This window comes from Lepisma saccharinum, chromosome 10, assembly GCF_977018435.1.
Source record: "Lepisma saccharinum chromosome 10, izLepSacc3.1, whole genome shotgun sequence".
Taxonomy (NCBI): Eukaryota; Metazoa; Arthropoda; class Insecta; order Zygentoma; family Lepismatidae; genus Lepisma; species Lepisma saccharinum.
The window spans coordinates 89308706-89330923 of record NC_139238.1 but is presented as its reverse complement, the minus strand read 5'-3'; the positions used below and the strand labels follow the sequence as shown (position 1 = coordinate 89330923).

At 44.4% G+C, this 22218-nt stretch overlaps 1 protein-coding gene across 4 annotated transcripts in view; it reads right to left on the bottom strand.

Annotated features, from left to right (window-relative positions):
* The window catches only part of LOC145994016 (uncharacterized), a 359286-nt gene that overhangs the window by 83764 nt on the left and 253304 nt on the right, over positions 1-22218 (bottom strand). For all 4 annotated transcript variants that reach the window (XM_083130089.1, XM_083130091.1, XM_083130090.1 and 1 more), the window contains one exon: positions 4568-5144. In XM_083130089.1, coding sequence (XP_082986215.1) covers positions 4568-4721 — 154 coding nt within the window. In that variant the 5' untranslated portion in view covers positions 4722-5144. The remainder of the gene's footprint in view (positions 1-4567; positions 5145-22218) is intronic.

The following is a 22218-nucleotide window of genomic DNA, read 5'->3' as shown; positions in this document are numbered from 1 at the left end:
TAACACAAAGAATCTGGTTGTGCTAAATGGGTGATATAACGAGGGGATTCAAAATCAAAAATTGCGTTTTGAAGTGGAACATATTTTGAACCAATATTAGTTTCTAATTGTTTACTTGCATTATTTAATTAATATAAATATAAAGGGAAATCTGTTCTAAAGACATAACAAATACTCACATACATAATACAGGGTGTTTCACTAGCTCACGGACCCTGATTTTGGCTTACAAAAAACTATTGGTCATGACGTAATGAAATTCCCTACGGACATACCTTGGTTTATGAGAAGCATTGGAGATGGAGCCACAGTCTCTGTGGCTCCATCTCCGCATGCCCTTGCGTGGGCATGCGCGAGCGTCTGGGCGATTCTGCCGTTAAATGCAAATCACACGGACGTGTGCTTTCAGTCTGAGTTCTTGGGCCTGCTGTTGTGACGCACAGGTAGTGGTTCGGGTTTGTGCGGGTTCGGTTGAAAGTTCGTGCTTACAATCAGTGGTTCGTGATTACAGTACAGTAACAAAGCACTCAGTGGAACAGCGTGTGTTTATCGTTCGCACGTACTAGAAAAGGAAAGGTCTATCGCCAATAGTGTTGCCCACGGGACGAGACGGGACAGGCTTTTAAAAATTCGAGACGAGACGAGATTGATCATGTGTCCCTTTGACAAACGAATATTTTCGAGACGAGACAGCATTTCCACGAGACGAGACAGGCCAAAGTCTCGTCTCGTGGGCAACACTAATCACCAACAAGCCACGGACTATCATGGAACTGCAAAGACAGCGTTTGTCGGGAAATGGACGCTGTGACTCCTGGTGTGTTCCTGGATAACTTCTATAACGTGGAGAGGAGTGTGCAGGCGTGAATTGATGCTAATGACGACCACTTCCAACACTCGCTTTGACGTCACCATGCTTTTCATACACCAAGGTAAGTACGTAGCAAATTTCATTACATTATGACCAATAGTTTGGTTTTTGTGAGCAAAAATCAGGGGCCGAGAGCGAGTGAAACACCCTGTAGTTTTTTGTGAAAAAGGGACAGGAAGTTGGGGTTAAAGTGGAGATGTTTGGCATCCATATCATGAATTATGTCCGATTCCAAAGTATCCATGAGAGCCCTACGTGGTTGAATGGTTAGTGCTCTTGCCATGCTCAGTCAAAATGAAATTTATGTCCTTACCGAGAATCGAACGCAGGAATTTTTCCAACGGAGTCAATTGAGAAATCACTTATCAACAAATTCTCTATAAATGGTAGACCCAAACCGGAGATACCTGACTCACGTGCCACGTTCTTCAAACAGGAACTGCTATTCCTATTAACACCCACGTGTTTCCTATTTCGGAAATATTTCCTGCTTCTGTCGTGTGAAGTCTGAGACTTTACAAAGGCGAAAAGCGATTAGGCCTGTGACGATTTCGAAAATCGTATTGTGTGTTGTGTTGTGTGTGATTATTTGTTTCGCCTTTATCACGTGACTTCCTCTTCAAAAATTCTATTTTTGTCTTTTCCGTCGAAAGCCAGGGAGGGTCACATGAACCGCTGAACCAATCGGCTTGGTCCAGTTGCCGTGGTGAGGGGAAATTTTCGTGGTATTCTGCGTTGCCAATTTTTTTCTTTTCGAGTCGCTTTCGAAACAGGTGGCGTTCTCAACAAAGCCAAGCATGATGAAGCCTAATTGTTACCGTCGCGTAGCAAGCGAAGAGTGCATGTTGACAGCAAAAGGTGTCGTGTACGACAACGGTCAGGCGTGTAGGAACACCGCTTTTTAGCCCTTGAAACTCCCACAACTGGAGGCGAAAAGTCTGGGTTTCCTGAAGATTCCTCTTTGGCCGGTCGGGGTTTAGTTCGCTGCACTTTTTGCCTCTCTCTACACTCGCACGACTTGGTTACACGGTGCAACACCAACTCGTCTACTTTATTTAGTGTCAAGTAGTGTATTTGATGTCTTCACCGTTTACACTAATTCTCGAGCGGTGTAATGTGTGGTGTATGGTCACGTGGTGCGTGCTAACTAATCAAATGAACGTTTAAGCGGCAGACAGGCATTTGTTGAATCCTCTGAACATGAACACCGCTATTCGTCTACTTGATTGAACGCCATTTCCTTGTACAGTGGGATCCATGAGTATTACCGTCCAAATTGTCCATCACCATATTCGTGCACTTTATTTGACCCAATAAGAGCTTCAAGAATTAAAAGAAAACTCAAAACAAGCTGTTGACAACTTCTGCACCAGTATACATAAAAATCCATTGCTTTAAAACACACAGGATGTAAGAGAAAAAGTAATGAAAATAGTCATGGACAATTTGCACGGTAATACTCATGGATCCCACTGTACCAGCCTTACACCGGGATACACCTGCACTTCACCAGGCATATATGTGTGCATGCATTCTTAAAATATCTTGCAGTTATTTGGATACTATTTTCGATTCTTCATTCTGTATTTTGTATATTGTATTCAGCGTGATATAACGTGTGTGTGTTTGTGTGTGTTGACATGAAAAACTAGTACAGTAAAACCTCGTTAATCCGGACTAATGGAGGGGATAAGTTGAGCGGTTTAACGAAAGTCCTGATTAACTGAAATAACCTAAAAGAACAATAGAAAGTGCATTAAAACTTCGTTTATATCAACAAAACACGTTTATTATGGTGTATTTAAAGGACATAGGCCTAACTGACTGCATTCAGTATCCACAACAATGGGCAATGTACGTACTGTGTTTTTCTGTTTTGCCATCGAATGTGGAAAGAACGGATTGTTGTCCGCGCAGTTAACAAACAAGTTGTGTATTCTAACAATGTCAGTATATGCAATGAACAAAGGACATTTTCTCGGGGTTGTTTTTTTTTTTACAAACTTGTTGCTGAATGTTGTCCGACTTCAAAAAATTGTGCTGGCTTAAAGCAAGGGGAGGCCATTACGGAGCAATATGACGTATACGATTGTTGACTTCTAGCCACATGTAAAACCTTGCATTCTGCTTTTTTTGCGGCCTTAACTCCGCCATTTCATACGTTAATAAATAAATAAATACTTCTAATGTCAAAAGCTGCAGCGAACTAGATGTGGCTAATAAGATTAAGTGCGAAAGGATTTAGGAAAGGATAGACGATTAAGGGTCTATTGAAAGGATTAAAAGCGAAGTCGAACAACTGCTGAAGGATTAACTGCGAATAGCTTTAACGACCGTAAAAGAAGCGATCTCGACTGTTTTTAAAATGTTGACCGCTATTACATAGTTGACTTTATCAACATATTTTTAATGGCTCAGTTTTAAAAAAGAAATATTTACCTCGCATTTAACTGTAGTTTATAATCTTTACTCATAATAAAATATTCAATTTTTTTTAAAAAAAAATGATAATTTTTTTAAAATCAACAGGCAGACCGTTAAATTTTAACGGTAGAATGTAAAATTAACGGTAAGATTGCTTGACTTGGTTTATTTTACTTTGCTTGGATGCCACTTTTGTCTAATCGCGAAGTTGATTGATCCCTAAGTGTTTATTGTTAATCTTAATTCAGATGTATTGTAAGAAGTCACAGCAATTTGTGTTTTCAATAACAATACAGGGCAAAATTACTTCTTGTACATTAATTTTAAAATGTATATATTAGACAGTTCCGAAATGATGAGAGTACATCTTACAGGGGGTTTCCAGGGGATATTACTCGCCATTCCGGAATAGGCTACAGTGAATTTAAACTTTTTGCACCATGATCCAATAAATTACTCTCTAAAATTTAACTCATTACTTGTTAAGGAACTAATAAGAATAAAAAATAAAGTTTCCCGTGCATATAGCACCACACATTATCGATCTCGGTCATTCTGGAGGTGTGATCAGCACCATGCTCCGGCCGCCTTTAGCCTCCAGGCACCCGTTGAGCAGCATATTCTGCGCCCCTCTTAACACGCCACTGTTCATACTCTACCGCACTGATGTATCCACACGCCACAATACCTGCCTTAAATCTTTCACGAAAGTTCAATTCATGGTTATTTTTGTTGGTAAATTTACATTTACACCCCCTTAAGGTAACAGTTCGTTATATCGGAGACACTTTTCTTCAAATATACAGGAGAAAGTACTTACGGAAATCGGTTTCTGTAGCATTGTCGAAGTTCTTCGAGGTATTTCCTTTCATCTTTCAATCTATTTCACCCGGAAATCAATTCCCGTTGCTTCAATTTAAGCGAAAACGTGACCACGCCGTTTTTTAACTATGTTTGCCTAACCTAACTGAACCTAACCTAACCTTCTGTGAATGGTCAGTGGGGCTATCCGTGAATGGTTTCTGGGGCTCGCACCATGACGTGCGTTCCGTAACACTTCGAGAAATGGCTTATTTTAGTGTAAAAAATGTTTCTAATCGTGTGAAAACCTTAATGGCACCTTCAAATATGTTCCGCAATACACAATTGGTAAGTGCGAACCATACGAAACACAAAACATCCGATTTTAAAGTGTCTCCGATATAACGAACTGATACCCCCCTTTAAAACTACGTAAACCTCCCCAAAATAAAATTCTGAAACTGGACTTACCTTTGGCCCATCCTGTAACAACATTCCCCAAATAGACAACCTTGTACTGGGGGTCATATTCCGTAATAGTGACGCTCCTCTTTTTCCACAGTTTTCCTAGGCTCATTTTCAGAGTCCGCAGGGTGCGTTCCCGGAAATCTTTCGTTTCCGTCATTTAGGCTCCGTTAACACTAGGTCCACAACAACAAATTTTCGAAAAAAACACAACCGCACAATCCAAAAAACAGAACACTTATCGTCCCCCTGGGGAACAACCCATGGCTATGCCGTGCAGGCTAGGGGACCGTTGCGACTTGTAAACTATCATATTTCCACTGTTCTTGCACGGTTTGATTCACTTTCAAACTGTACGATGACGGCGCACACGTTTCGTAGCAGGCGTGTTGCCAAACACTGGAAGGATCGGCGATGCTCGCTTCCTTTCCGCTTCGGTAACTCTCGTCTGACGTCAGCTTCCCCACTAACGCGCGCTCGTGTTATCGCTTTGGGGACGAGCAAAAGATCATGACCTTGCAACCTTGTTCGCTCGGTGCGCTTCGGCTCAGCTACTCAGTCTTGCCAGGTGATTTGCGAAAATCTGAAACGGAAGGAAAATTATGTCAGTGGCTTTTTCAACGAAACGACAGCAAAGAAAACTTTCCATAATTACGTAAACATTTTTAGACAGGTATATGAAATAAAACAGACTGCATTTGATAGTATAGTATTGCCGAAACGATATATAATTGATCCTCAGTAGCGGCGATTGGGTGCCAAACCTGAAGGGGAGGGGGGAGGACAGTTTACTTCATCTCCTTTCAAAAAACTATGATATTCCAAAATTCGAAAAATCATATCTGCTTAGAAGTCCTTCTAGAGCACATTGACGTGAATTTTATATAATAGGCTTATGTAATCACGAAACTACTGAGAATATCTACATAATAGCAAAGGCGAACCACATGAAGATTCACGTGAGTGCTCTAGAAGGAATTCTAAGGAGATGTGTTTTTTTCGGATTTTGGAATATCACAGCGGTTTTCCCAAAGGAGAGTAAAATTCGAAGAAAAATCTGCCCTCGCGTCGGCCAAAGGTCCGGTCGAGCAGTGCGAGGCAAAAAGTGGGGTCGACTGCCCCCTAAGTTCCCCCTAATCGCCGTTACTGTTAATCATTATGTTATAAAGCACAAGAGCAGCGAACTTAAATGAATGACGATAGGTAGCAGCACATGTGCCTGATATCACATTTCTGTTTTATGTTTTTTGTGGCACGAACATGTGAATATGTAGAAAGATATAATGAAACATGTAACATGTACAGTTAAATATTTTATGTTTAAAGTTTATTATTTATAGTTTAGTTTAAGTTTTTATGTAGTAACACATTTTCTCATATACAATATTTAGTTAAATATGTACATATAGAGGAGCTACTTATAAGTTCTAACTCAAAAATCATATTTCTTGTGAATTAATTGTCGAATAATGTCGCTGGTATTCTAAAGTGTTCATGACAATAATACGGAATGAAGTGTCAGTCAATTCAAATAATTTTATGTTTTACCCATATATATAGTCACCGGCAATAAAAGGCGTTATGTGTGTTGCCTAACTCTACGGCGTTGGTAAAACTTGCCACTGAAATTTTGCTATGAAAATACACTTATCGCGGTAAAGTTAGGCAACACACATCAACGCATTGTAGGCAAGCGAATATTTCAAGATCAAGGTGCCCCAGTTTTATTGCTGGTGACTGTACAATGTTGCCCAAACAGGTAAGTGAAATACTGACTACTAAGGCTCTGCCCGAAAGGTATAAAGTACAGTCTTGAAGTATGGTCTTGGCGGAAGTGACGTCACCTAGTACAGTTCGAAAGCGCCAAGAACAGAAGTACGCAAGTGCACAGCTCGCAATGCAGATGGTTGGTGACTCGGTCACGTGTTTTCCGCACTCGTTGTTCATTTGTTTAAAATCACGGAGGTAGAAAGCCAGCGACACAGGTAGATATACGTTATGGGCCAGCAAGTTGTTGGTTATAGTTCTTCTAATGTGTGGAAATGTATGTGTACGAGCATTTGAAAATGGTATGTGATTTCTATGATGAAAAGTAAGTGTTTAAAACGCAAGGAAAACAACGAGTACTCAGTTTTATCTACTGATCGTATTTGGCGCTGCAGTCGAAGTGCAATACACTTCCAGTCCACGACTTGAAGACCTCACTCCAAGACCATACTCGGAGGATGCTCGCTTCAACTACGGTCTTGCACCTTTCGGACACGGCCTCATACATTCGGCCACCTTTCTTTTGAGCCACCATATATTTTCAACAAAGAAATGCCAATCAATTTACACAATTTCTAATAGAAACCTCAACAGTGCAATGTTCCATGCCTGCGTGACGAAATGGTTGCCTAACTAACAGGGGTTCCAGCTTCGAATTGTAGGCATGAGCGTTGCCGCGAGGTCCTTCTCTCGGAGTCAGCTTGGAGCATTGTTGCAAACTTAGCTCTTTTGGAGCAAGATCTTTCTCGTTTTTCTCAGTAGCAGTTCACATTTCGACGTTATTGAAATAAATGTCCATCTGGTGCGAGGCTGCCCCTCGTATCCTTAAAGGCAGGGGGGTTGGTGAAGGTCATAAGCACCTCTTATGCCTCACATTACAACGTCGAATGCAGAACTTGAGCCAAGGCAGTGGCGCAACTACATGGGGGGGGGGCAATTGCCCCTCCTTCGACGGAAGTCAATTATAGGGGGCCAAGGAAGGGGGCATCTGCAGGGAGGGAACAGAGGAGCAATTGCCCCCCTCGATTCCATGGCGCCCCGTGAAATTATTTGCGCCCTATTAAATCAATATTGTTTTCAGTTGCAAAAATTGGATCTAAAAAATGTGCAATTGAACGTGTTGAACAATTATTTCAAATAGTTTGTTCCAAACAAATGCTTTAGCACAGACTTCTACCCCCTTTTTGCGTAATTTATGAGGATAATAACGTCTTTGATACTATTACTAGCAATAATAATAATAATAGTTATTATTTTGTTATTATTATTATTGGTACATTTATCCTGGTACTTGCCACCCCCCCCCACAAAAATTCGTGGTTGCGCCTCTGAGCCAAGGAAAAGCTAGAGGAGAAAATAAATGACTGTCCACTTTAGTTCTTAAGTTTGTGGACATATTTCCATCCCTATGTATTAACAGTTGTTTCTTTATTTGAATTGTTGTTTTAAGTCCACCTTATGCCCAGATAGGCTAATCGGGACTGGACCTAGAGTTTAAAGCAGGATCCGAACCAATGTGCAATGTGCCTGCACCGGGTTTCGAACCCGGGGCCCCTTGATTACAAGTCAACGACGTTACAACTACATCATATATTACTAGTACACCGCGATATTTTATAATTTGTTTTATACTTGTCATATTTACGTTTTATAGTGTTTAATCTACACTATTTCAGTGTTTTAAAATGATAATATTCTTTGTTTACAGGTAAGTGTGTCACTCCCAATAAGAGAATTTTCGCTGTGTCGAGAAAGAACCAGAGGTAAGTAGGAATTATAGTCAGGGACACGAAATAAGGCGGCTGACGTTATTTGCGCTGTTGCCATATCGTTTAGGAAAGCTTACGAAAAAGTATGCTGTAGTTCAGCATTCCGATAAAAGTGTTACAAAATCGACATATTTGCATGAAACAGTGGATATAAAAATTGTTTATTTTCTTCCGAGCAAAGCTAGAACTAGACGGTGTTGCCACACAGTGTGCGGGATTCTTGGCCAGTGGCATGTTTAGGATTTTGGAAGGGGAAGGGTTACGTATACTTTTTCTAGTCCTCATTTTGCTATCTTTTCCTGTATTTGACGCTTTTTTTAAAAAATACTGGGCCAAACTGGGTGGGGGCATGACTCCAACCAACCCCCCTTGGGTACGCCACTACTTTTGCCCCTCGCTTGGTTTCCTTTGGAGGAAACCCTATACTCTGTCTCAGTTATATCTGGAGTAAGGACGCACATAGGGTCTGAGAAAGGTTGGGGGGGGGGCTTCGAGTGGGCAAAGGGAAGCAGTACACGCTGCTGCGAAGGCTGGTAACTGCAGTCGCTTTCCCCCTCCACTGAATCCCATTCCCTCTCGCGTGTTGATTGGTGGAGCTGTTTCGCGTCACTACTTGCGCAGAGACTTGTTTCCGTTCGTATGCTCCAGAGAGAGCCCGGACAGAGATTAGGCAACGTTGCCGCCAGTGGTGCTAACTTTTCGTGGTTATTCCTGTAGCGTGCTCTGATTGGCTCACCTGATGGTAAGCTCCTGTAAGGGGGTGGGGCTGAGTGAAGGTGGGTGGATATTAAACCAATATTAACCCCGGGATGTGAACACAAGAGAATCTTGCGTTTCTACAGCACTAAACCTCTTCAGTCGGGATTCCACAATTAGTAAGGGTTAGGAAAAAACACGAGTGTGTGGATAATTGCTTGGTGGGTCCCGTCACGTGTTGGTTTCGTGAGGTATATGTTAGCGACTCGCTTTTTCTGCATTTCTCCTTTGTTCCGACCTCTCTCACCGCGTCCTTGGAAGGGGCTAAAAATATTGGAGTTTCCCGTCATGTAAAAAACTATTAACGTTTGTTGCGTAACCCGAAGAGAAAGAAGTAGTCCAATCAGGCCGGTTCACCAACATCAAGTGGTGAGCTGAAGTGGTGAGCAGTGTTACCAACTTCTTACCCGAAAAAATCACCAAGGTTTTTGTTTTTGGGTATAACCTAACCTAAGGCAAGGAACTGGCAACCTTGCTTGAGGTATTTTCTCGCAGTGTTGCCAACTCCTCACTCGAAAAAATCACCAAGGTTTTTTTTTCTTGCTCTAACCCAACCTAAAGCAAGGAGGTGGCAATTTTGCTTGAGGCTTGCCTTACAGTGCATAAAGCAAGGTTGCCAACCCACTGGTACTTTTGCCATAGCCTTTTACAAGAAAAAAAGAGAGAGGGAAGAGTTAAACAACCGACAGCTTACCCACAGCCTTTTTTGCTCTAACCTAACCTAAAACAAAAAGCTGGCAACTTTGCTTGTGCAATCAACCCGGTTGACCGCCCTCAAGTAAAGATCAGTGTTGCCAACTCCTCACTCGAAAAAAAATCACCAAGGTTTTTTTTTGCTCTAACCTAACCTAAAGCAAGGAGGTGGCAATTTTGCTTGTGCAATCAACCCGGTTGACCGCCCTCAAGTAAAGATCAGTGTTGCCAACTCCTCACTCGAAAAAAAAATCACCAAGGTTTTTTTGGTCTAACCTAGCCTAAAGCAAGGAGCTGACAACTTTGCTTGTGCAATCAACCCGGTTGACCGCCCTCAAGTAAAAATCAGTATTGCCAACTCCTCACTCGAAAAAAAAATCACCAAGGTTTTTTTGGTCTAACCTAGCCTCAAGCAAGGAGCTGACAACTTTGCTTGAGGCTTGCCTTACAGTGCATAAAGCAATGTTGCCAACCTACACACACTAAACAAGGAGAGCCGACAACAAATATGTACTGCCGTAAAAGAGAGAGAGATGGGTGGATGGTAATATAGTATGTGTGTGCGTGTGTGCGTATAATATGTAGTATTATTAACTAGAGTGTGTTGGCAATTTACTTACAACTAAAAAAAAATAGAGATGCCAATGTTGGTGTAAGATGAAGAGAGAGATTTATGGCCGGCAACAGTAACGAGCGAATGCGCCATATCGTAATTTTCCAACTCCGTATATCGTGATTTTTGTAAACCTCTCTCGGGGGAACGTTGTGACGCAAACAAACAAACAAAATAATAATTGTTGTTTTTAGGAGGCCTGGCCCCTATAACCTCGCCAGGGTGCGTGGTGCCCAACCAAAAATGTAAAAGTTTTCTAATGGCTGCGGTTATAGATTACCGCACCTCTGTAAAGTTTCACGTGTTTTTTTTTTCTATCTACAATCATATTTTTCTTATATATTTTTTTAATTTTTTTACAGAGTTGATTAAAGCACATATTTGAGGAAAACAATGCCACCCATATATAAATAAACCCCTCAAACTAACACTAATTAGAATTAGCCTACAATATTTTTCTCGTAAGGTATTTTTTTTGTAAACACTCTACCACCAACAGATCACATATAAATAAACATACCCCCCAAAAAAATGCAATCTGAGAAAAGTTGCCCTGTGTGCAAGATAACCATATCAAGCGCACATTTTGCAAGACATTGTCGTACCTGCACACCTGGTAAGCGTGTAACCGCTAAAAAACCATGTCCCAGGTGCGGTATACCTATTACCATTCATAATTTGAAGAGGCATATAACATCATGCAAAGTTGTCGTCGGAGCACCTGTTCCCCAACCGTCGACCAGCTCGACCAAGAGGAAGGCAGAAGCAGCCTCCATCAATACACCACCCACGAAACGCGTCAAGCCTGTGGCGAAAGCGAACCAGTCTGCTTTCGAGCGGTTGTTAGAGGACTTTGTCATCACTTCGGAGGGCTCATGCGACGTACGTAGCTTTTTGGAGAACGTGCAAGCCAAAATCATTTCCATCCTCGGCGATGCGCTTGCAACGCACTCTACTAAATTCTACGCATCGCTACGTTGCCAGTACAAGAAGCCGTCTGACGAAATTTACAGCTTCTGCCACAATACTAAGGCGAAGACGCTGCATCTGGCGGATGTCGACAACCTCGAGGTCATCTACAACCAGTTTGCCGATGAGCTGGTGGCGAAACAGGAGGAACATCAAGCTAAAGGCTCGGGGGGTTCGCTGTGTGGCGAGCCTCACGAACTGTGCGTCAAACTTTGTAAGTTCGTGCCTCTCTCCGCCTCCAGCTACGTCCCCTTACCACCTACCATTGTGGCAAAAAAGGCTGTCCTGAACATCCAAAATGAAGACGCCAAGTGCTTCGTATGGTCGGTGCTTGCAGCATTACACCCTGTCCACTGGAAAAACCAACCACACCGAGTTAACCACTACCTACCCTACGAGGTAGAGCTGGAAGTTGCGATGGCTGGGATCGACTACCCGGTGGCGTTTTCGGATATTCGAAAGTTCGAGGCTCGTACACACAACCCTCGGTTGGCCATCAACGTTTACGGTCTCACTGACGAAAATGCGGTGTACCCCATCCGGGTGAGTGACGTAAACAACAATGATGCTCGAGAAATCCATCTCCTACTTATCAAGGACGAGACCCATCACCACTACACTCTTATTCGTTCCCTCTCCCGGTTGGTGTCGAGCCAAACAAGCAAACACGAACACCACATAGAAGTTTGTCGCAGGTGCTTGTCAACTTTTGATGATCGAGAACAGCAGGACTACCAACATGTTCGAGGCTCCAACATCGCTGCAGAGAAGCTTGCCAGCCACAAGATCTACTGTAGTAACAACGAGCCTGGTGTGGCAGTCTTGCCCAAACCTGGCACCGTGGAGTGTTTCCACATGCACGGTGCCATGGTGGAGCACCCCGCTATCATCATCGCGGATTTCGAGGCCTTTCTCAAACCCCTGTCCACTTGCGATCCCGACCCTGAAGTTTCTTCCACCACCCCTTACCAACTCCACGAGGCTTCGAGTTATGCATACGTTGTGGTGCGACGTGACCAGCACATTGCCCCCGAGCCCTACGTGTACCGTGGTCCCGACGCAGCCAAACACTTCCTCGAGAGGATGGTTGTCGAAGCCAGCGAGATAGGGAAGGTACTGTTGGCCCCCAAGTCTATGCTCCCACTGTCCCCCGATGATCAGCGTAGACACGACGAGTCCATCGCTTGCCCTGTCTGCGTCAAGGAGTACACTGCCAACAATCGTAAAGTCCAACACCATGATCACTTTGACGGTAGGTATGTTGGTCCTTGGTGCAACGGATGCAACCTCATGGCCCGGGACCCGCGATTTATCCCTGTGTTTTTTCACAATGGCTCGGGATACGACTTCCACCACCTCGTCAAGCATCTTGGGTACGACGACATGCGAATCAACGTCCTGGCGCAGAACGAGGAGCGTTACATCAGTGTGAGCAAGTGGGTGCGAATCCCAGGATCACACTCTACCGTCGAGCTTCGCTTCCTCGACTCCCTGAGGTTCCTCCCGGCCAGCCTCGATGCTCTCGCAGGGAAGCTTAGCGACGAGCAAATGCTCATCACCTCCGCGAACTTTCCGAACTTGGACGCCGGCTTCTTCAAGCGTAAGGGGGTCTATCCCTACGAATACATCACAGACCCTTCCAAGTTCGCAGAGACGTCGCTACCTCCTCGAGCAAACTTCTACAGCAAGCTGCGAGGGTCGAACATCACCGACGAGGAATATCACCATGCCCAGTCCATGTGGCGCGAGCTGGGCTGTCGAACTCTCGGGGACTACCACGACGCCTACCTCAGACTTGACGTGACGCTCCTTGCCGACGTGTTCCAGACGTTCCGTGCGACCGCAATGAAGATCTACAAGCTGGACCCCGCCTACTTCTACAGTCTCCCCGGACTGGCGTGGTCGGCCATGTTTCTGGTGACGAAGATCAAGCTGGAGCTTCTTTCGAACGTGGACATGATGCTGTTTGTGGAACGTGCCGTGCGGGGTGGAATGGTCCAGGTGTCGCAGCGACACTCGCACGCCAACAATCACCACATGGCCACCGGATGCGACCCCTCACAACCGTCCAGCTACATCATGTACACGGACGTCAATAACCTCTACGGACACTCCATGATGCAGCCACTACCCTTTAGAGGCTTCGAGTGGGCTGACCCTTCCAACTTCGACGTCGAAAGCTTCGACGATTCGGAACATGGGTTCTTCGCCGAGGTGGACCTTGAGTTCTCCGAGAAGCTGCAGGATTTGTTCTGCGATCTTCCCCCTGCACCCGAGTTCAAGTGTCCACCCGATTCCAACCAGAAGAAGCTCGTCATGGATTTCGAGCCCAAAGAGCGTTATGTCTTGCATTACCAGAATCTCCGGTGGTTGATGCAGCGAGGGGTCACGGTCCGTGCAGTTCACCGCATCCTCAAGTTCGAGCATTCTCCATGGTTGAAGCCATATATTGAAGTCAACACCAAACACCGCACTGCAGCCACGTCCGAGCTTGATAAGGATTTCTTCAAGCTTATGAACAATGCGGTGTTTGGCAAAACTATGGAGAATGTACGGAATCGCATGGACATAAAATTGGTAACGAGGAAAGCACAATGTCGCAGGCTCGTAGCAAACCCATTATTCAAATCGAGGACTATTTATAATGAGCAGCTTGCTCTGGTGCATATGAGGAAGGGTGAGGTAAAACTCGACAAGCCAATTTATGTTGGTGCCTCAGTATTAGACCTGAGCAAGCTGCACATGTTCGAGACGTACTACGACATATTACGCCCACATTATAGCCACAACATCTCGCTTCTCTACACGGACACGGACAGCTTGGTGTACCACGTCCACTCAGCCGATGCATACAGGGATATAGTCACGGTACCAGCTTTGGTTAACCTCTTCGACACCTCGGGCTATCCCCAGCCGAACCAGTACGGCATCCTGCCCCGAAACAAAAAAGTGCCTGGCAAACTCAAAGACGAGAAGGACGGTGATGTAATTCTCGAGTTTGCAGGTCTTCGCGCCAAGGCCTATGCCATCAAAGCCGAGGGCAGCGTTACCAAGAAGGCCAAGGGTGTCGGCAGACAGGTGGTTCGGGAGCATCTCGCATTCGAGGACTTCGTGGATTGCCTCAAGACCGGGTCGTCGGTTCTAAGAGCAGAACAGCGCATCCAGAGCGTCGACCATATCATCACCACCAACAAAGTTAGAAAAATTGCCCTGGATCCCAACGACGACAAGAGGTGCGTTCTCCAGTGTGGAATCCACACACTGCCGTGGGGGCACTATCGCTTAGCAGAAAGCAAAACCTGCAACATGTGCCCATCTTCAACAGAAGATTCATAAAAAACAAAACAAACAAAAAAAAACAAACAAAAAAAAACAAAAAAAAAACACTGACAGTCATTACAAAAAACTTTGACCGTATTTTAAATAACCAGCATAATATGAATCTCTTTGGTTTCCGAAAACAAAGCAACATGGAGACTGTACACCACACGACGACAGATCATGAATTTCTACCTTCCATGTTAACTAAACTCAGCGGTCTACTGATTGTTCACCTTAACAGCATTTGGACGAAATTGGATGACGATGTGGGCAAGATGTTTTACGTCTTCAACAACAATTTACATTTCTACGAAATTCCGATCGATGGAAAACTTCAAATCACCGTGAATCCGGAAAACGTAGGCGAAATCAAAATTTCTAAAGGCAAGAACATTTTTCGAATCAAGCACGACAAGATGCTTTCCAACATTGCGTACGATGTTTCCGCTGGAGATTACCTGTACGTCGAACTCCTCGGAGATTACGACAAACTTATTCCTCTCTTCGTAGAATTACGAATCGTCTATCCTATTATAAATAACCGTTAACCAAAAATGCCTAACGACATTTTCGGCAACACCAAGCGTGTAGACCACGCAGAAGAGATTCTCATGTTGGACATTCGAGTTAAGAAGTTGAGGACCGATTTGATCGCTTTGCAGGAAACCTTAAACAAAAGTTTAGAGTCGGAAATCGCTACGCTCCAAACGCAATGTCTCGACCCCATTCTGAAAATCGATTCCGAACTGAAGACGCTGATAAAAAATTATGTCGACGTACCTTCTTACGACAGCGTTCAAAATATACAGTTGAGCGTGGATTCGCTTCAAAATGATTTGGCCAAATTACAGCAATTTCAATCGAAAAATGAAGATTTGGAAAAACTGAAACTCGAAATCGAAGAACGAACTTCCGCAATAGAAAAGAATTTCTCTGAACTTCAAACCGTGGTGAACGATATAGACGCAGAACGCTTGCATGTCGCCGTTTCCAAATTACAAGAAGAATTCACCAGCACGTTGGAAGAAATTAAATCCAAGTTGCAGACTTTGGAAGATACCATGACGAACCTACCATCGTCGGACGAACTGCAGGTCATCGGTAAAAGCGTCGCGAACATAAAAATTCAACTGGAGGCTTATCGAGATTTCGAACACATTCAAACCACCATCGCTACGCTTCAGGCGTCCTTGGAATTGATCAACGAAGAAATTAAAAATATTCACGCTGAAGCAAGTATGTTGACGAGTATTCAGGACACGTTGAGCACGGTTCAGCAGAAGATCGAATATTTAGAAAATTTAAACGTCGAAACGAATCTCGCTCATTTTCATCACGTACTCGACAACATACAGGGTGACTTGGAATCGTTACGGACGAGCGTACCTTCGAGCGAAGATTTGGAAAAATTGAAAACGGCCGTGACGGCACTATCCGATTCGAGCGACATCAAAAGTTCGTTGAGCGATCTCGAGAGTAAAGTGGCCAATCTCCCCACCTCCAAAGAATTACATGCTTTGAAAAGGAACATATCTCGAATGCTGAAACGACTAGAAACGGAAACGGCGAACGTGGAACAGATTCGAGACGAACTTGCTTCGCTGGTGTCGACGCTGCCCACTTCGCAGAGCGTCGCCGACCTTCACACGCAGTTTACAGAGATGCGAAGCATCGTGAACGATCTTACCGAGAAGAGCTCGAAATTGAATCAAGTCGAGAACCTTCAGAACATCGTCGTCAACATCAGAGATCAAGTTGGAGTGCTGGAATCCACGCAGGAATCGACGCTGGCCTCTTTCGGTGCCAAGTTGCAAGAACTCAACGAAAACTTCAAGCAGTTGAACGTGGAAGTGAAAATCAAACCGTCATTTTCTACCGTAACGGATACCATAGTCGAGCATTTGTTGCCCGTACAAAACACGCTGGGTCAGCTTCACAGCAACCTCGTTAGCGTCGATACTAAATTCGCTAAACTGCATTCTCTGCAAGCCATCGAAATCAACAGCGTACCCAATCAACAGAGAATCTCCACGTTCGTCGAAGGTAACAAACTGTACATGTTACATCCTTATCATCCGTACTACAAGTTTCTCCTCGATGGCACGATTCAGATAAACGAATTTTCGTACTGGTCTCACGGTAGAAAAGCTAGCGTTCCCACCATGACTTTGATATCGAATCGTGGTGTCCAGAAAGCAGGAAACATTCCTCTGGCACGTTGGAACGAAACGCGCAACATATATGAAATACACGAAGACGAAGATCTCACCGTTTTCGACGTGAGTGCCGGCGATAAGCTGATCATTCAAAACACGAGCGAAGTGCCACCCTCTTTGAATCCCATCACGCTTGTGCTTCTCTTGAAACGTAATCTCTAAAAAATGTCTAGGCAAGCCATCGTCGAAGAATTGCATAAACCTGCGCGCCGTAACTACGAACGTTTGGCTGTGGTAACCAAGGGCATCGACGACCTCTGGCAAAGTGACCTCGTGGAGATGAGCAGCGGCAATTTGAAAAACGTGCATAAATTGAACAAGGGCAACAAGTACCTCCTCACCGTCATAGACACGTTTTCGAAATTCGCATGGGCTCTACCTTTGAAGGCGAAAACGGGAACATGCGTCACGGAAGCATTCAAATTAATTTTTCGCGAAAGCGGCGGCAGACGACCACGGTTTCTGCAAACGGACAACGGTAAAGAATTTTACAACGCCGTATTCCAAAAATTTATTCAAAAACACAAGATTCGACATTATTCGAGCTTCAGTCACATCAAAGCCAGCATCGTGGAAAGATTCAATCGAACCTTGAAAACTCACATGTGGAAACGATTCACGCTTAGGGGAAATTACAAATGGGTCGACATCCTGCCGGAACTCGTCGACACCTATAATGATACGGCACACAGAACAATAGGCATGAAGCCAGCCGACGTTACCAAGTCCGACGAGCAGCGTTTAATTTCTACAGTTTACTGTCCAAAGTACACGCCCACGACAAAAAAAGCTAAATACAAAATTGGAGACCGGGTGAGGATCAGCAAATTCAAACGCACCTTCGAGAAGGGATTCACAAAAAATTGGAGCACGGAACTTTTTACGGTGGTTCGAGTTTTACCCGGAAACCGACACACGTATATAATAAAAGATAGTAGCGGCGAGATTTTGAAAGGAAGATTTTACGAAGAGGAACTCTCTAAAACAAAACACCCCGACACGTACCTCATCGAGAAAGTATTGCGTAGGAAAGGTGACAAACTGTTTGTCAAATGGCTGGGACTTCCGGAAAAGAGTTGGATCGACGCGGACGAAGTGATCTTGTGAGTACGTGGAACGTGGTGAAGCGTCTACCGGATCCGGAAAGTCAAACAAAGAAAAAGAACGGCGAATTGCTTCCCGACAGCATCCGCTGTCTGATCGTAGGTCCTTCGGGGTGTGGGAAAACGACACTACTCGTGGACAATTTTCTCCTCGCACCGAATTGGTTAGATTGGAAGAACAGGCACCTGTACGTGTTCTCGAAAAGTTTGGAGCAATCCAAATACCAGCAACTGATGAAACTGTACGATGGTCTGGACATTGCAACGTTCGCCTCGGAAATAAAACCACTCGACGATTGTCGTGAAAATTCAGTCGTCGTGTTCGACGACGCCATCCTGGAAAATCAAAATGAAATTCGCAACTTTTTCACGCAAGGTCGTCACAAAGGAATGGATTGCTTCTACCTAGCTCAAACGTTTTCCAAAATTCCAAAACAGTTAGTACGCGACAACGCTAATTTCATATGTTTGTTTCGTCAAGATCACACCAACCTCAAGCACACGTACGATGACTACGTAGGCGGAGACATGAACTACAATCAATTTTCGGAAGGCTGCTCTACTTGCTGGAACGGTGACGATTTCGGATTCGTGACGATCGACATGACGAGGAAACCCAACGACGGAAAATACAGAAACAAAATCAACGATTTTCTAAACGTTGCAACGTTGTGAGAAACGACGTATATAAATAACGTCATGACGAAACGAAAAATCGAAGACGAAAATCTCAAGCTTCGCGATTACCTCGCGAAACGCTTCAAAGGTTGGAAATCCGAGAATCGCGGATTCTACGAAGAGAAGAAACGTCAGGATCAACCTGTGATCGATGCCATCAGCGGTCTAGGTAAAGAAATTAAAAGTGTCACGGAACAAAATAAAAATTTGATTAATGAACTCGTACCGCTCGCAGCTAAAAGTTACGCCGTACCCACGCCCATTTCGAGCATTCCTTCGACGCCGTTCGAACTGAAGGATGCACCGGCACGACGTCGAGCCATAGGCAGCACGTCGTCGTCTTCGGATAAAATCGAGTTGGGACCTTTGGCACGAGACTACCTGAGCACGGGGAAATTCGACAAGGATGAAGTGTTCGGATTGTATCCCAGCATGGAAACCAGCGAAGGCGGCGGTGTGGTGTGGAAGATTGGGAAATCGAAGGTGACCTTCGAAGGCAACGACATTAAAGTCAATTTAGGCGACAAGGATAGTTGGAACAGGTATCCGGGTACGGTGGGACTGTGGGAACTCGTCGCCAAAAAGCAGCCGAAAGATTACACCGACGAAGATTACCAGAGTTACAAGGAAATTCTGATCATGACGGATGCCTTGTACCAGAACAACGACGCCTCGCAGAATAGGGTGAAATCGAGCAGCGGCGAGAAGTACAGGAATCTCATCAAACCGATTTGGAACCAGGTCAAAACAGGCAGCGGCGTCAAACGCTACAACACGCTACCCAAAGAATTCGTTTGGGTGGACGACGTTAGGAAACTCGTGGACCGATTGTTGGTGATAGCCGGCGAGGAGAATGCAGGCAACCGTAATTTCTACAACGAGAAGGTTGGTATCGTGGATATGATCAGCACGAAACTTTCCAACTTCATCGTGAACGACGACAAAGGCATAGGTTACCTGATCAAAATCATCAACACGCTGCCTCCGAAATTCTGGAACGTGGCCGAAGGAAAGGGACTCGTGAACGACATCATCAACAAGTTACCTTTCGAGATGCATCTACCTGGCTACCAGTACTGCGGACCGGGTACCAAACTCGAGAAAAGATTGGAGAGAGGAGACAAGGGTGTGAATCCGTTGGACGCCGCATGCAAAGATCACGACATCGCCTACAACACCACGCAGACGGATCTGGATGCACGTCACGAAGCAGACAGAAAGTTAGAGCACGCAGCTTTCGAAAGGCTCGTGAGCAGAGACGCATCGCTGGGTGAACGGGTCGCCGCACTAGGCACCACCATCGCCATGAACACGAAACAAAAATTGGGGTGGGGTATATAAATAACATACCGTAAAAAACAACATGGCTTGCATAACTGATTTGCCGCACGAACTACTATCTAAAATATTCAAGAAAGTAGTAAACGGAGATGTTAATAAACTTGTAATCATGGCAAGAACGACGCCGGAATTTTGCATCCCTTGTGAAATGGTTCTCAAGGACCATCTTCGGGATATCAGCGGCCTGAGGTGCGGTGATCTTAACATTCTGCTTTCGGCTGCAGGGGAGAAATTGGACGATAGGTCGGACGAACTGTACGAGGCAAGGCAGGGAAGAAGACGGTATACTGATGATTGGTACAAGTCTATGCAGGAGACGGAAGATATCACTACGCACATCCTCGCGTTTTCCAAAGCACGAACTTTCTTCCTCCGTTAAAAAAATAATAATATATATACGTGTCAAAAAAAACTTGATATATAAATAACACACATCGTGAAAAAAATAATCTTCGGTATATATAAATGACACACATCGTGAAAAACAATTAAATTTCTCTCTAACACTCTGAAATTTTTTTTGATATGACGACCGAAAAAATGAGTGAGCACCAAGCATTAAAACAAATGCTAAATTTGTCATTTGAGTATGTAAAAATTCGGGAATTGGAAGTCGACAAATCTTACACGATAACTTCCGGTTCAATCGTTTCTACCCAGTATGGTCCCAAGGTACGCCTGTTGCTCAACGCACAATACAGTCTATTTTTACCAGATCGATATGCTAACATGTTATCGGATGAGAAGCTATCTATTTTAATTGAGAACAAAACTCGAATCGTGTACAAGGGGACAAAGGAACTTCTTGGCAAGAAAACGAAGCACGTAATAGAATTTGTGTAACAAGTGCGAGGCCGTGAAAATATATAAATAACATACCGTAAAAAACTACACAAAAAAAATCTCAGAATATATATATAAATAACATACCGTGAAAATAACACATAGAGCATCAACATGAAGCCCAAGGGTGTCGTGTACCAGATACCATACTCCAATCTTAAAAATCTAGGTGCCCTCGATGGGTTACTCACCAAGAAACAACGCGAGAAGAAACGTTCTTGCTTGTCGAAAGGACACGGAATGAAATTGCTGCTCAGCACACCTCAATTGAAAAGATTGCAGCGTTCGCGGAAACAGCAAAAGATCGGAGGTTTCATATTCAGCATCCCGGCCATCCTGGCAGCATTGGGGGCCGTTGGAAGTTTGGCCGGTGGAAGTGCCGCCATCGCGAAAACCGTCATCGACTCGAAGAAGAACAAGGCGGAATTGGAAGAACAGAAACGTCACAACCTGGCCATGGAGAAGAAGGGGAAAGGTATAACCAAAAAACAAAAAAGCAACCTCGATGCTTTGAAGAAATATAAAAAAAAGAAACAGAAGCACTCACCAACCGAGACATTGAATCTCTGATCGAACCGTTACAAATCAAACACTTCAGAGGAGTTTTCATGTCCGACTCGTTACCTTCAAGCGTCAAAAGAAGAGAATGCGGAGTAGTCAACTTGGACGGTCAAGAAAATCCAGGCACGCATTGGATATGTTACCACAAAAACGATAATGATAAAGCATTCGTTTTCGATTCTTTCGGAGGTGTTCCACCTACAAATTTAGTCTATTATGTGAAAACGAACAAAACCTCCATATACTACAACGACGAACGCATTCAAGATTTCGGAGACGTGAACTGCGGTCATCTCTGCCTCTCCGTGCTCGCGTTTCTCTCTAAAATAAATAACCCTACGATCGAAGATTTTCAGAAAGCATTGTGGAACCTCAAACAGCATCACTAGGATGGGCGTGTTCCATCTCACGAGCGAATCTTCAATCTTGAAACTCACGCTGCACGACGACATCGTCTATCCTAAATCCGTGGCTCTGCGTGCATTCTACAGCATGTACCTCATACCTAACGTTACGCAGCACAACAACAAAATTAGCGTCGGAAGCGAACACATCGTCGTCACGCCAGGACAATACAATCTTTCCACTTTGCAAGCTCAGTTACCCAAAGGCACGTACTTTTCTCAAAATTCGGTCACGCACAGAGTGGAAATCCTATCCGCGACGGAGACCGTGAACCTGGGCACCATGGGAGAACTTTTAGGTTTCGAGAACGACACCAAACTCGAAGCTGGCATCAAGCACGTGGCAACCAACATTCCTAAATTCTTGGCCATAGAGACTCTGAACGTGCACTGTAACGTGGCGGAAGGAATGATCACGAAATCTTCGGACGGATTGTTAGGAAGTCACAAGCAGACGGGAATCATAGCCACTTTCAAACCAAGTTCCGAGTTCATGGAACCGATCATCTACACGCCCTCTTCACCGATCTATTTTCCAGTATGTCGCAACCGCATAGACGACATAGAGTTGGTGGTGACGAACGAGAAAGGAGACGTGGTGGATTTCGCAGGTGCCACTACGA